Source organism: Ostrinia nubilalis, chromosome 15, assembly GCF_963855985.1.
Source record: "Ostrinia nubilalis chromosome 15, ilOstNubi1.1, whole genome shotgun sequence".
NCBI lineage: Eukaryota > Metazoa > Arthropoda > Insecta > Lepidoptera > Crambidae > Ostrinia > Ostrinia nubilalis.
Window position 1 is genome coordinate 5070480 of NC_087102.1, and position 13417 is coordinate 5083896.

The window sequence follows — 13417 nt, forward strand, 5'->3', positions numbered from 1 at the left end:
TAGATCTCTATGTTTTAACAAAGTTAGTGGAAAAAATGCGGTTAAATTAAATGATTATGATTAAATAACGAAGAACCTTCTTTGGATAACGTGACCATACGTCCCGCTTTGGGCGGGACTGTCCCGCTTTCAGACTGTCTGTCCCGCTGTCCCCCGCAAGAGCAAAAACGTCCCGCTTTAGCTTTAAGAATGCATCTGTCGTTTTTAAATGTAATGTGCTAAGTGTAGCAGTAATGAAAGCTATCTTGATTACGAAAATAAATATAAATAAATCATCCAGTGAGTTCCATAGTTATCTAAAAACAAGATATTACGATATTCTAAAACAAATTTGTTCCGCCGACAAATACAAAAATACGACTTAGAAGTCACCCCACTACTTAACTGTTTTGTGTTTAGTGCTTTGATTTGTGTTATTCAATCTTCTATAAACTTGTAAAACTCTCAAAACTTTGTTTTATTTTATAATTCTAATAAAATAAAATAAATAGTTTTAAAAAAAACCTGCGGAATTATAAAATAAAACAAAGTTTTGGGAGTTTTACAAGTTTATAGAAGATTGAAAATAACACAAATCAAAGCTAAAAAAAACTAAACACAAAGACTATTCTTCAGTTGTCCCGCTCTAGCACAGAAAATAAATGGTCACGTTATCTTTGGATTATAGTTAATATAAAAATAGTATTAACAATAAGGGTGGGTTGCACCATCTTACTTTGACAAACGTCAAAAATCTGTCAAACTCCATACAAAATGCACCGATTATCGTCATAGTTACCGTTAAAGTTAGGTACTTTAACCATTACTATTACAATAACCGGTGTTTTTGGAGTTTGACAGATTTTTGAAGTTTATTAAAATTAAAGTAAGATGGTGCAACTCGAAGATAACATGTTATTATAATTAATTCAATCAAGAACAAATGGAAACTATGTAGTTCAATTAATGAACTGCGATAGATAATAAAGTAATTCATCTCATTCACGCATAAATTTACCAATAAATTCATGAATAATTTCAAAAGTTGCGCTTACGCATGTACTTATTTGAGATTTTATACAGTGCGTTTGTAAATAATCCTATATGAAGCGGTATTTCCGGCGCTTCGCAGCCACGTTTTCCTTATAAAAGTATTATTGTTTTTGCCCAGACCAGTCTGGGCTGTACCGTTGGACGTGTTGTTTGTCCTTGCTGTGTGTTTAGATAAAGGCAGAGGTGAGCGTTTTTATTAATCAAAATTAGTGAAAAATAAACTAAATTAAGTGTTTAATTTTGTTGTGTTATAAGAAGTAGGTAAGTAATTCTGATAGTTCGAGATAAGAAGATAACCTTGTTTAGTTTAAACGCAGGTTTTAACATTGATAATAATATAATGCATTTAATTTATTATGAATGATGATGCGATTATGCAAAAGTTATGACAAAAACCTGTCTTGGAATCTTTTTGTAAATCGTTATTGTTACGCATTCATTATAATTCAGTGATATAGGTATTAAATGGCATTTGACCGGTAATTTTTTGTCAAATTTTTCAATAAAGGTCATGGTATGATACGGTGTAGTGGGTAGAGACCTAAGGTGTTATACAAAATTCAAATTTTGTTAAAAACTTTTGTACTAAAAAACTTATAATGACCATGCACTTGAATAAGTAAACTTACCTACTTTATTAATCTTCTTATTGAGGGTTAACAAAACATAATATTCTGCATATTTAATACAAACTTGTGTGTTTTAAACTTTGTGATGGTATTATGAAATTTTCGAATAAAATTCGTTATTTTTGCTTTGAAGAACAATTACCTACTTAATCGTAGGGAATTCAATGTTTTTGTTATGAAGAAATAGAATCGCATCATTATGATAAGGTCTTGTTTATTTAGAATGTTAAAGATCATCGTCACATCGTCGGCGTCGTCGAACAACGTCGTATGATCGCAACCGTCAAAATCTGTTTTTTTGCATTAAACTACTCTAAAATAGCCCCTTTATAAACTAATTTTTTAATTTTTCAAAATTCGTAATAATATCGAAGATACAGAATCGAACACCGACGGATGTGATTATTCTAACGCAGTACAGAGACGTGTTTGTTCAAGCGTCATTGTACTTCGGAAGACTGCACATCGTTTGTTGGAATAGCTTATACATTTGTATTCGTATTGATATTGAATGTATCTAGAATTTCGTCTTTATATCTATAAGTTTGGACACTTTATCGTTTTGATGACTGAAAGTCACAACCATCTCTTTACTAGGGAAGTCAGAGAAAAAAAAAACTGTGACGTACGTACACACCCGTCGTTGTACTAGGAAATTCGAAAATAAAAGAAACAGTGTCCTTTTGTTTTTATTTTATGGTATTTGTAGGTAGATTGATGAGTATAAACATTAAGAATGTTTGGTACAAAATAATTGTTTTTGGTGGCGGATGTACTGAACTTGGACTTGGACTGGGACAGCATTGTTCTAAGGACTTTTGTTTGACGTTTGATCAGAACCATCGTTGTACTTCGGTAAAGTTTGGTAATTTTGACGTCGGATATACACAACCGACTTTGTACTAGGGACGGGTATTCCAATTGCGTCTTTGTTCTATTTTTAAATTGCTTAAAAAATAAAATAAAAAATTGAGACTACAATAATTTGATTTTAATGTGTTTCTTTTTGACGATTTGTTACTCAAAATAAACATTGTGTTAAAAATAAAGGTTTTTTTGCGTATACAGGATGACATCTTGTAATGAGTGAACATCCTTGTAAAGGATTATAGTGCATGTCATTTGCAATCAAATTACATAAGTATTTGCCTACGCAAAACACAATGTAATTTTTCCATACATAAATCAAAATAATAATAATTAATATCCCGTAGCTGATTTTAAATTTTCCTGCTTTTAAGCTAAGGTAGAAAAAGCCCAAACTATAAATAATAAAAATAATAAAAGACTTTTTTAAACACACAGTAAAACATAAAAGTAATAAAATAAAAGAAAAAAGTGTGATAAAGGGGCGCCCGCTCAATTTTTATCGGAACACCATGTTAGGATGTCCCTATTAAAACTGAGAAATGCTTGACTTTTGCCTAGGCATAATTACCTACATAAATAAATTGGTTACAATAACCCGTTATCCCTTACAAGGATGTTCACTTATTACACGTCACCCTGTAAGTATAGGTATGCTTAGAAAGCTTTTCGTCTAAGTTAAATTTTATACTTATTTATTTTATTCATTTCTAAGTAGCACTTACACCGTCAAATCAATGCCCCCTTTACCCTTTCAAGCAGATCCCAACATTATTCAAAAAATGCAAGATCTTATAGGTGATAGTTTTTGCATCCAGTGCCTTCCTGCTACCTTTATGAGATCATCGTTCCGCCTTGGTTTGTGGGTGGATGTCGCACGCTTCGTTTTTCGGTATGCAGCCTAGTCCAGAACCTTGGGGCCCCATTGGCCGTAAGTTTTGCGTACTATGTGTCCTGCCTATTGTCACTCAGCATGCTAATCTGTCGGGATATGTCATCGACTTTAGTTTGTTTACGGACCTCCCTCATTTATGATTTGATCTCGTAAAGAAACACTGACATTGCCCTTGCTATAGCACGCCGTGCAACTTTGAGCTTCTTTGAGAGCCAACGTTTTGGACCTATAATAGGGTAACATACACTGATGGTAGACTCTCGTCTTTAGGCACTTTAGGATTTTGGACGAAAAGATGTCTAGTTTTCCGGATACTGCCCAGTCGAGGTAGATTCGTCGATTGACCTCTTTTTCGAAGTTGGACCTACCTAGCTAAATCTTTTGTCCAAGGTAGACATCCTACTTGTCATCAATCTCAAGAATTGAGATCCCAACTTCGGTTGGACGGTTTCGGTTGTAGGGTGCAACATGGACATTCGACATAAGCTCATTTTTTCCATGTTCATCCAAAGGCCCCGTTGGGATACTTTTTGACCCCGTTGGGGTCTTTAATATTGTGTCGAGGTCTTCCAAAGATTCTGCCATGACCACAATATTATCGTCGGCATACCTAAGGTGAGTGTTGTACTCGTCGTTGATATTTATGCCAAATCCTTTCATTCCAGGAGTTGGACAGGTGAACAGTTTTGGAAATAGGTATAAAATCTCCCAGCCTTACGCCTCGCTGTAGTGGAATCGCGCTCGTGCTCTGCTTCTGTATTCGGGCCGGATTGATGCGTTCAGGTAGAAGTACTTCAGTACCTCGATATAACGAGAGTCGATACGGCCGCGGTGCAGGGAGAGATTGCAGCACTGCCCAAATCTCGATCAAATCGAAGGCCTTCTCATAGTCCACGAACTCCAAGCATAGTGGCAAGTTATACTCTTCGATCTTCTGCATAACCTGCCGCAGTATATGGATGTGGTTTATCTATTCTTGATTTTTGTTAATTTTCTTTGATACCTATTGTCTTTATTTATAAATTAATTAATAATGAAACCTAATAAACAATGGATTTTATTTATTTCCTCCAACTTTCTTCATCATCCGACGGGTACTCATGGCAGAAGTTCCGTAGAATAATGACTAAAAGTGACATACGTCATATATTTTATTTAAAAAATTCGCAGAACAATGACGTTTTATCACATACATCCTCAAATTGTCCATAGAACAATGACGCATGTGATTTTTACAAAAAACTAAGTATTTTTGGAGATGGGTACATAGTTTATATAAAATAACATCTTTATGTTTATAACATCCCCAAATTTGAAACCGATCAGCCAAGTAGTTTTTTTTGTAGACACAAAAAACCGGTTCCAAAACTTCAAAACGCTCTCCTGGAAACTTAACATTTTGCAGATACGTCGTTGTTCGACGACGCCGACGACATGTGTGTCAATCACTATTAATAAGACAATCTTGTTTATTTTGATTTTTAGGGTTCCGTACCCAAAGGGTAAAAACGGGACCCTATTACTATAAGACTTCGCAGTCTGTCATCAGGTTGTAGGGATCTTATGAAGGTTTATTCCATTTTGTTCACCTGGGTGAACAAAGTAGATTTTTTAGTGTTCTCATTTCACCTTGGTATCATACACCCAGGTGAACAAAGTGGAATAAACTCTCATGAAAGCTAGCTAGATTATACTCTTGTTTATTTTGTCTAAAACTTAGCTAGATATTAATAACAGAAACAGGTAGAGAGGTAATAATACTCACTTTAAAAAGAAATATTTACTTAATCCAGGAGGTAGGAGGATTGTTAGAGCTCTACCACTATGTAAATGCTGTTGAAACATTGTTAAACAAATAAAATAAAAAATAAAATAAATAAAATTAATGGGGGAGAGGCTTCCATACAACAACAAAGTTGTCGTACGGAACTACAAAGTCGGACTCGCACTTGGCCAGTTTTAAAGACCGTAAGTACTCATTTGACCCACTTTTGTCATCTTTGCAGAATGTCGTGTCATAAAATATTGATACTGGCGGTGTCATTGACCTTGGTTTCGGGGCAACGACCCTCGTTCGCTGGAAGCAGGCCCATTGGCTTTCCCGAAGTTGAGAAGACCACCACCGAAGGATTGGGGAACAGGTAAGATTACCCACATTTTCATTATTTCTCCAGATTTTAGGGAAATATTTATAGAATGGTAATCAAAAATAAGCCAAAGTTAACAATCAACCTTCTACTTATCTGCTTGCATTAGGTGAAATAATCGCAACCCCGAGCACGAATAACTCTCATAAAGTGCTTAATCGTATTCTTTAAACGACATTAGTAGTTCTCGTTTTCATACAAAAAAAAACGAAATACACATTACATCATTACGAGAACGATATTATCGAGCTCGGGGTACCGAAAATAAGACCAAAGCTTTCAATGGAACTCCTAGGTATCATATTAGGACTTGACTGGGATATCCAGGAGGTAGGAGGATTGTTAGAGTTCTACCATTACGTACAGATGAGAGCATATTACGAAGTTATTTATGCACTTGGTTGTAAATAGAGGCGACTTACCAAGAGTCCGATTCAGACTTCGAATCAAGAAGCTGCTACAATCACCGGTTTTCCGGTTGTGTGTAAAATGAAGGAAATAAGAAAATGCTACAATTACTAACCACAGTTTAATGATCTATGAGTTTGACGATGGATGATACAGGTTGGTACAGAACAAATTGTAGGTAAATAAAAACACTTGCTCTAAAAGTCAAGCATGCATAAGTAGGTACCTACTTACTTTGTAAGTTGTAAGGTATTATTTGTCGAACAATAGCAAATTGATTTCAACTTATTGTCTTCGAACCGGTCATTATTTTGATACGATGTTTATCCTCCTTTTGATGTAGAAGAACCACACTAAAATCACAACTAAATTACCTATACCCAATAGTGTTGCCAGATACAGTTTACAAAATCCTAATTTGTTTTTGCCTACACATTATTTTGTCTGAAATGTGTGTGTGAATTGAAATAGAAATAGAAAAACCTTTATTTGACATGAAAACACAAATGAAAATGAGCAAATAAAAGAAGTGAAAACACAAAAAAAAACATTAAACACACAACATTACATTAAACAATACATAAATCTCGTGCCAAAAAGGCCCCGCTCAGTATTAATCGAAACGCGCGTGTACGCGTGTCTCGACACTGGTTTTCAGCGGGTGCCAAATGTGCAAATTACTATTTTTAAACTTTCGCGTTACATAGGTAATTTAATTAATTTTAACGAAAAAAAATCAAAATTAATCACCTTAAAATATTACTTTAAAAAGTTTAAATCTCCCATGGAATGAACACTATAAAGCTTGTACTTAAAGAAATTCTACATAAATTTAACTTTATTTTAAATAATTAATAGACACAAATTGTCTTTTTCAGTCACAATTAATTAATTAATCCAAATATTGGACATAAATTAAACCGGGGCGGCACACGGTGGGCTGATATTAGAGCTTCATAGACTTAGCGTGGCTCAAAAATCAAGTGCCGAATTATGAAAAAATAAATATGCCAATGTGTTCCTTTACCAAAAAGAAATATTTTATGTTATGTAACGTTTCTTGATAAAGTTATTATTTAATAAGTTATTGACAATTTCCTTTTTTTTTGTATGGAGCTCAACATTTATTTTTATTTTATTCATTATTCTTAAGCTTTCTTAAGAAATTGACTTTTGTATTATGTAATGCAACATATAAGCTATGTTATCACCAAGTGTCGCATTTCGGAAATCTTCGGAACATTGTCATTTTGGACTTTAAAATAAAAAAAAATAAAAAATTTAAATCACTGCCAAATTTTGTAAAAATAACTACGCCAATGTGTTCCTTTGCCAAAAAGAAATATTTTATGTTATGTAACTTTTCTTGATAAAGTTATTATTTAATAAGTTATTGACAATAATTACTTTTTTTTTGTATGGAGCTCAACATTTATTTTGATTTTATTCGTTATTCTTAAGCTTTCTTAAGAAATTGCTTTTTTTATTATGTAATGCATCACATAAGCTATATTATCACCAAGGGACGAATCCCGGAAACCCTCGGAACATTGTCATTTTCGACTTAAAAATAAAAAAAACGAAAAAGAAAACTGCAATGCTATGTACTTTCTTCCGTACTACCCTAACGAGGTGAAGAACTAAGCACGTTTTTTATAGTGGTGTTCCCAGGAGGCCTAATCCACATGATTACTAAGGTTACTATAATATAATATTTGTTTTATGGAAATTAAGCCAGTTTGAAGTTAAGTTTATTGGTTAGACTCAAGAGCTACTTTCTGAATCTACAAAAGTAAAGCTTTCTTTCTCAGTATCAGCCTAGACATGAAATTGATCATTTATAGTGGACTTTTTGGTGGTGTTGAAAACCTTTCTTGATGGCAATTACGTCTAAATTATTCATTTCTGTTGATATGGCTTTGCAAATATCACATCGCTGCTTGTGCAGAGCTGCCATTTATCAACGATATTATTTGTGTATCTATCAAGTGAGAATCAGTTATTACGAGATTGTTTTGCTTCCAGAATTTTATTAAGATCTATTAAATTTTCAATTTCCGCGTCCATTAAGTTTTTTTCATTGTTAACATTAAAATAAGTCGACAATAATTAAATGCAGCTTATTTTGAATTAAAAAATATGGGTCTCCTTCATAAATTTGAAAAAGAAATGAGTCGATAGTAAAAAGTAGAGCTAGAAACCTTATTTTCCCTTATCCATTTTATCTGGAGACATCAAACCGAACGTTCATTTGGGCACTTACAAGTAGCCCTAAAACGCTAGAATCATCATTTTCGCAAATTTTGTTTCGCAGACCAAACTATACTACGTACATGGAGCTCTACATACGTATATGCCTGCAAGCATACAAAATTATTGCTCAAGGAAAAGATATTTACTTCCAATCAGAAAGTACTACACCACGCTCGAATTTTGCAGGAGAGCAACTAATGAAGATATTTTACACAATTTATTTTTAAAATCTGATTCTCCGATATAGATAATAATATAAACTTCATAGAAAACACAAAGTTTTATCAACAGCAGCAAAAAGTTTGATCAAATGATCAATTTGATGATGAGGCTGATACTGATACTGAAAGAAAGCTTTACTTTTGTAGACATTAGCTTATTTCACGGTTCAGAAACTGACTCTGAATAACCAATAAACTTAACTTCACACTGGCTTAATTTCCATAAAACATATTTTAATAATCTTACAAGTGGATTAGGCCTCCTGGAAACACCACTATAAAAAAACGTGCTTAGTTCTTTACCTCGTTAGGGTAGTATGGAAGAAAGTACATAACATTGCAGTAATTTTTTTTTCGTTTTTTTTTTTATTTTAAAGTCGAAAATGACAATGTTCCGAGGGTTTCCGGGATTCGTCCCTTGGTGATAATATAGCTTTTATGATGCATTACATAATAAAAAAAGCAATGTCTTAAGAAAGCTTAAGAATAACGAATAAAATAAAAATAAATGTTGAGCTCCATACAAAAAAAAAGTAATTATTGTCAATAACTTACTAAATAATAACTTTATCAAGAAAAGTTACATAACATAAAATATTTCTTTTTGGCAAAGAAACACATTGGCGTAGTTATTTTTACAAAATTTGGCAGTTATTTAAATTTTTATTTTTTTTTATTTTAAAGTCCAAAATGACAATGTTCCGAAGATTTCCGAAATGCGACACTTGGTGATAACATAGCTTATATGTTGCATTACATAATACAAAAGTCAATTTCTTAAGAAAGCTTAAGAATAACGAATAAAATAAAAATAAATGTTGAGCTCCATACAAAAAAAAAGTAATTATTGTCAATAACTTATTAAATAATAACTTTATCAAGAAAAGTTACATAACATAAAATATTTCTTTTTGGCAAAGGAACACATTGGCGTAGTTATTTTCACAAAATTTGGCAGTTATTTAACTTTTTATTTTTTTTTATTTTAAAGTCCAAAATGACAATGTTCCGAAGATTTCCGAAATGCGACACTTGGTGATAACATAGCTTATATGTTGCATTACATAATACAAAAGTCAATTTCTTAAGAAAGCTTAAGAATAACGAATAAAATAAAAATAAATGTTGAGCTCCATACAAAAAAAAAGGAAATTGTCAATAACTTATTAAATAATAACTTTATCAAGAAACGTTACATAACATAAAATATTCCTTTTTGGTAAAGGAACACATTGGCGTATTTATTTTTTCAAAATTAGGCACTTGATTTTTGAGCGACGCTAAGTCTATGAAGCTCTAATATCAGCCCACCGTGCGGCATGCTTATTAAGTTTAACACTTCAAACTACCCGCAAATCATGGTATCCCTACCCCACCATGACCACACTGCATACTTTTTGTTTTTTCTATGCTGTAACTTTATCCTTCTTTACCTCCTACAAAAACTACCCATTAGCCACGCTGGTGATTGAATTACCTGTTACTTACAAAGTACCTACCTACCGAATTTTTTTACTACACGTTGTTCTTATAGCAATTATGGATTAGCGATACACAATTTTAGATACAAGGCTCTAAAAAACCTGACTTACGGTAGGTAGGTACTTTTAAAAGGTTGTGTTTTACTGATCACAAAATGCACTTAGTCTTGGAAAATTAGCTTGATGATACTTTAAGAGAACAACAAACAACAAGAATCCTCATAGAATACAGACTTTACGTATGATATGAATATAGTCTGGGTAAGTCTCCCACTAGGTAGACCGACGATCTGGTGAAGGTCGCGGGAAGTACCTACTAATAGACTAAGAGACTTTTGTCCAGCTGTGGACGTCATTTAGGCTGTACTGTAACCAACGAAAGAGACGTGTGGTCTAAGGCTGAGTTGCACCACCTAACTTTAACCGTAGCTATAACGATAACCGGTGTTTTTTGTAAGGAGATTCACAGTTTTTGGACGTTTGTTTAAGTTAAAGTAAGATTGTGCAATCCGGCCTAAGTATTTGGATTAGATACCGACCAAATAATTGGCCGACGAAAAGTCCACTGTCTGCGGGCTAATGGAATAAATCATCCACCACACTTAATACCTTCTTTACCTACTAACATGCTAAAAGATTATTTAGTACCTGTAGGTACTAATATTAACTGGTTTCCTTAATCCTTGAGGAAACCCGATCATGTCAACATGTTTACATTGATTAAAGAACCACATAAAATATTAATTACATATTCGGTATCAATTTACTCAATAATAAGATTTAATACCTCGTGACACATACCTGGGCCATTCTTATTCTTACGCATTTTTGTGTGAGATGTAAGAATAGCATATGTTTTTAAAGAAAATCAGTGCACTGTATATTAATTTACTTAGTAAAATACCTCTATTAACTAGGCCCAATATCACTTTTATCATAAAACTATTAGAAGAATATTAAATAAAAGTTACAAGTCCAAAATGTCACGGACCGTGTAGTGTGAGATTCCCGGATTTGGACATACAATATTTTTTTCTGAAGAGATGTTATGTTATTTTGATAAATATTACAGTAATTATGCAAGATTAATACATGTTATATAAGACTGTTAAAAATTTATATCAATAATAATTACCATTTTTGATTTTGAACACCAAACATTATGTGAGCAGTTTTTGTGTCACAACCACGTGCGCCACTTTAAATATGCGTAACTTGGTAAAAAACTATCTTTGATATTGACATCCCTTGCTAAGTTTTTTTAGAACAGTAACATTGTCATCTTATTAGATTTGCAAATGGCTGAACGTAGTGAGTGAGCCGCTAAAAATTATTTCCTATTTATTTGAAAAAAGGGACAACCATAACACGTCCATCCCGTGTACGGTTTTTAAAGGTAGGTATCAATGTCACGCTATTGTATAAAACATAATTATGTACCTCATGCAGTATAGTTTCAGATAATTGCACAAGATCTGCTAATTCACAGATAGTTTTTTGGATATATCGGACACGTTCCAAATTGTCACGGCCATGGTATTAAAAATGTGTCACTACCGCAAACTATTTAAGTACATGGTCGTGACATTACAACGCGTGGTTGTGACATTCTATTTTTGTTATTTTAATAGTTTTTGTTGTTCTGCTAAATTATTTTGTGTATTGTGCAATTTTTAGGAGTAGCCTTTTAGTAAGTGTACTTATTTTTCGCTAGTATGATTTTCTAGATGCCACGAAGGAAAAATTATCGCACTTTCTCATTTCTGCAGTAATATCAAATTTTACTGAGACAGCTCCCGGTAAAGGCCCTGCAGAGGTGGTCGGAGTTGTTTTAAAAGGAATTGCTATTAACCATATTTTTAGTGGTACGGTGACTATGAAACATGTTTAAGTTGTCAAAACCAACTATTATGTGAATCCTACAGAAATCTCATTTGATACTCAATTAGGTACCTACTGTGTTTAAGATTTACTAATTTGTTAAGCATATTATCATATCGAAACCATGTAGGTAGCATATCGGAAGCATGATCAGATAGTGCCAATAATAAAAAGTCTATTTTTTTATTATCTGGTAGATATATTAACTACCTGACGGTATTTTTGATCTCAATTTTAATTAAATTTTTGGAAGTTCAGAAAAAAGTACATATTACCAAATAACACCTTTGTTGATGAAACGAATTTAGTGTATTTTATTGTTAATCAATTTAAACTATTATGATATAATTTTAACAACATAAATATTATTATTTACAATAAAAATGTAAAACTGTCACATCCGTGTCATGCAGTGTCACAGCCGTGGTTACGTAGGCTATTTTGTTTCCTTTCCGAGGGCTTTAAGGTTGTCCATATACATCAAAAGTATGCTTTTGGTTTATACTTTCGATACACATCGCAAAAAGTTTGAAAAAAAAAATCTTTAATTTTAAAAAAAAAAATAGCATAAATTTAAGAATGGCCCACCTACATGAAATCCAGACATGGAAATTGTTCTCAGACAGCACATCAGACTTTACATTTTAGTTGAAAAATCGACCCCATTACAACCACATAAGATGCCAGAGTGTAAAGCTTGACGTGCCATCGCCTGTACTATGGCGTGATGAACAATATGATAAGATAACGTGTACTTCGTTTGCAGATTTGGTGAGGATGACGTCTCAACAACAACTATACGCCTGCCCATAGAAGCGAACGGCGACAGAGACCTGGTAGACCGCCTCAGCAAGCTACCAGTAGACCAGCAACCGTTCTGGTTCATCAACTGGCAAGCCTACGAAGCCCATCGGCAGAAACCGCAGACCTTCCCCCAGAAACCAAACGTCTTCGTCGACCCGTTGAGCAACCAGCAACCAACTCAACAGAACTTTAATCAACAGACGACCGGTTTCACCCAACAGGCAACCAGTTTTAGTCAAGCCCCAACTAATTTCAACCAAGCTACAACCAGTTTTAACCGACCCCCTACCAATGTGAACCAGGTCCCAGTGAGTTCAAACCAAGCCAATTCTGTTCTCGTCAACCGGTTCTCTGATAATGATTTGGTTAGTGAACCAGTTACCGTAAGAACGCCCAATACTTTGGAAGACCTGTACAATTCTGGAAGGATAATAGCTGTGGCGAATGCAGATGGAACGACTTCATGGCAAATCGTGGACAAGAATGTAGTTGCTGCGTTAGAAAGGATTAAAAATAAACAGCAATTGTTGTAAATAAAACAGAGTATGAGTTTGGGAGGTGAGGGGATTCTGACTTAGCAACACAAAGAACACAAAATGTAGCTAAATCAATGGAATTTTGTAAAGAAATCTGCAAAAATGACTATAAAGAATCCCAATTGTGATTAGTAATGTGCACTCCCAATGCAAATCTTGCCTAAATTAATTAGTTATTTATTGTAAAATGAAAATAAAAATACAATTTTGAAAGTAATAAACCGTTATATTGACTTTTTAAATAAATAAAACTTAATTACTAA

General features: G+C 33.5%; 1 protein-coding gene across 1 annotated transcript in view; it reads left to right on the forward strand.

Moving 5' to 3' along the window:
- LOC135078808 (fatty acyl-CoA hydrolase precursor, medium chain) overlaps positions 1-13417 on the forward strand; it is a 53660-nt gene extending 40243 nt beyond the window's left edge. The window contains exons 4-5 of the mRNA XM_063973373.1: positions 5462-5564; positions 12581-13417. Of these exons, the coding sequence (XP_063829443.1) occupies positions 5462-5564; positions 12581-13151 (674 nt within the window). The 3' untranslated portion in view covers positions 13152-13417. The remainder of the gene's footprint in view (positions 1-5461; positions 5565-12580) is intronic.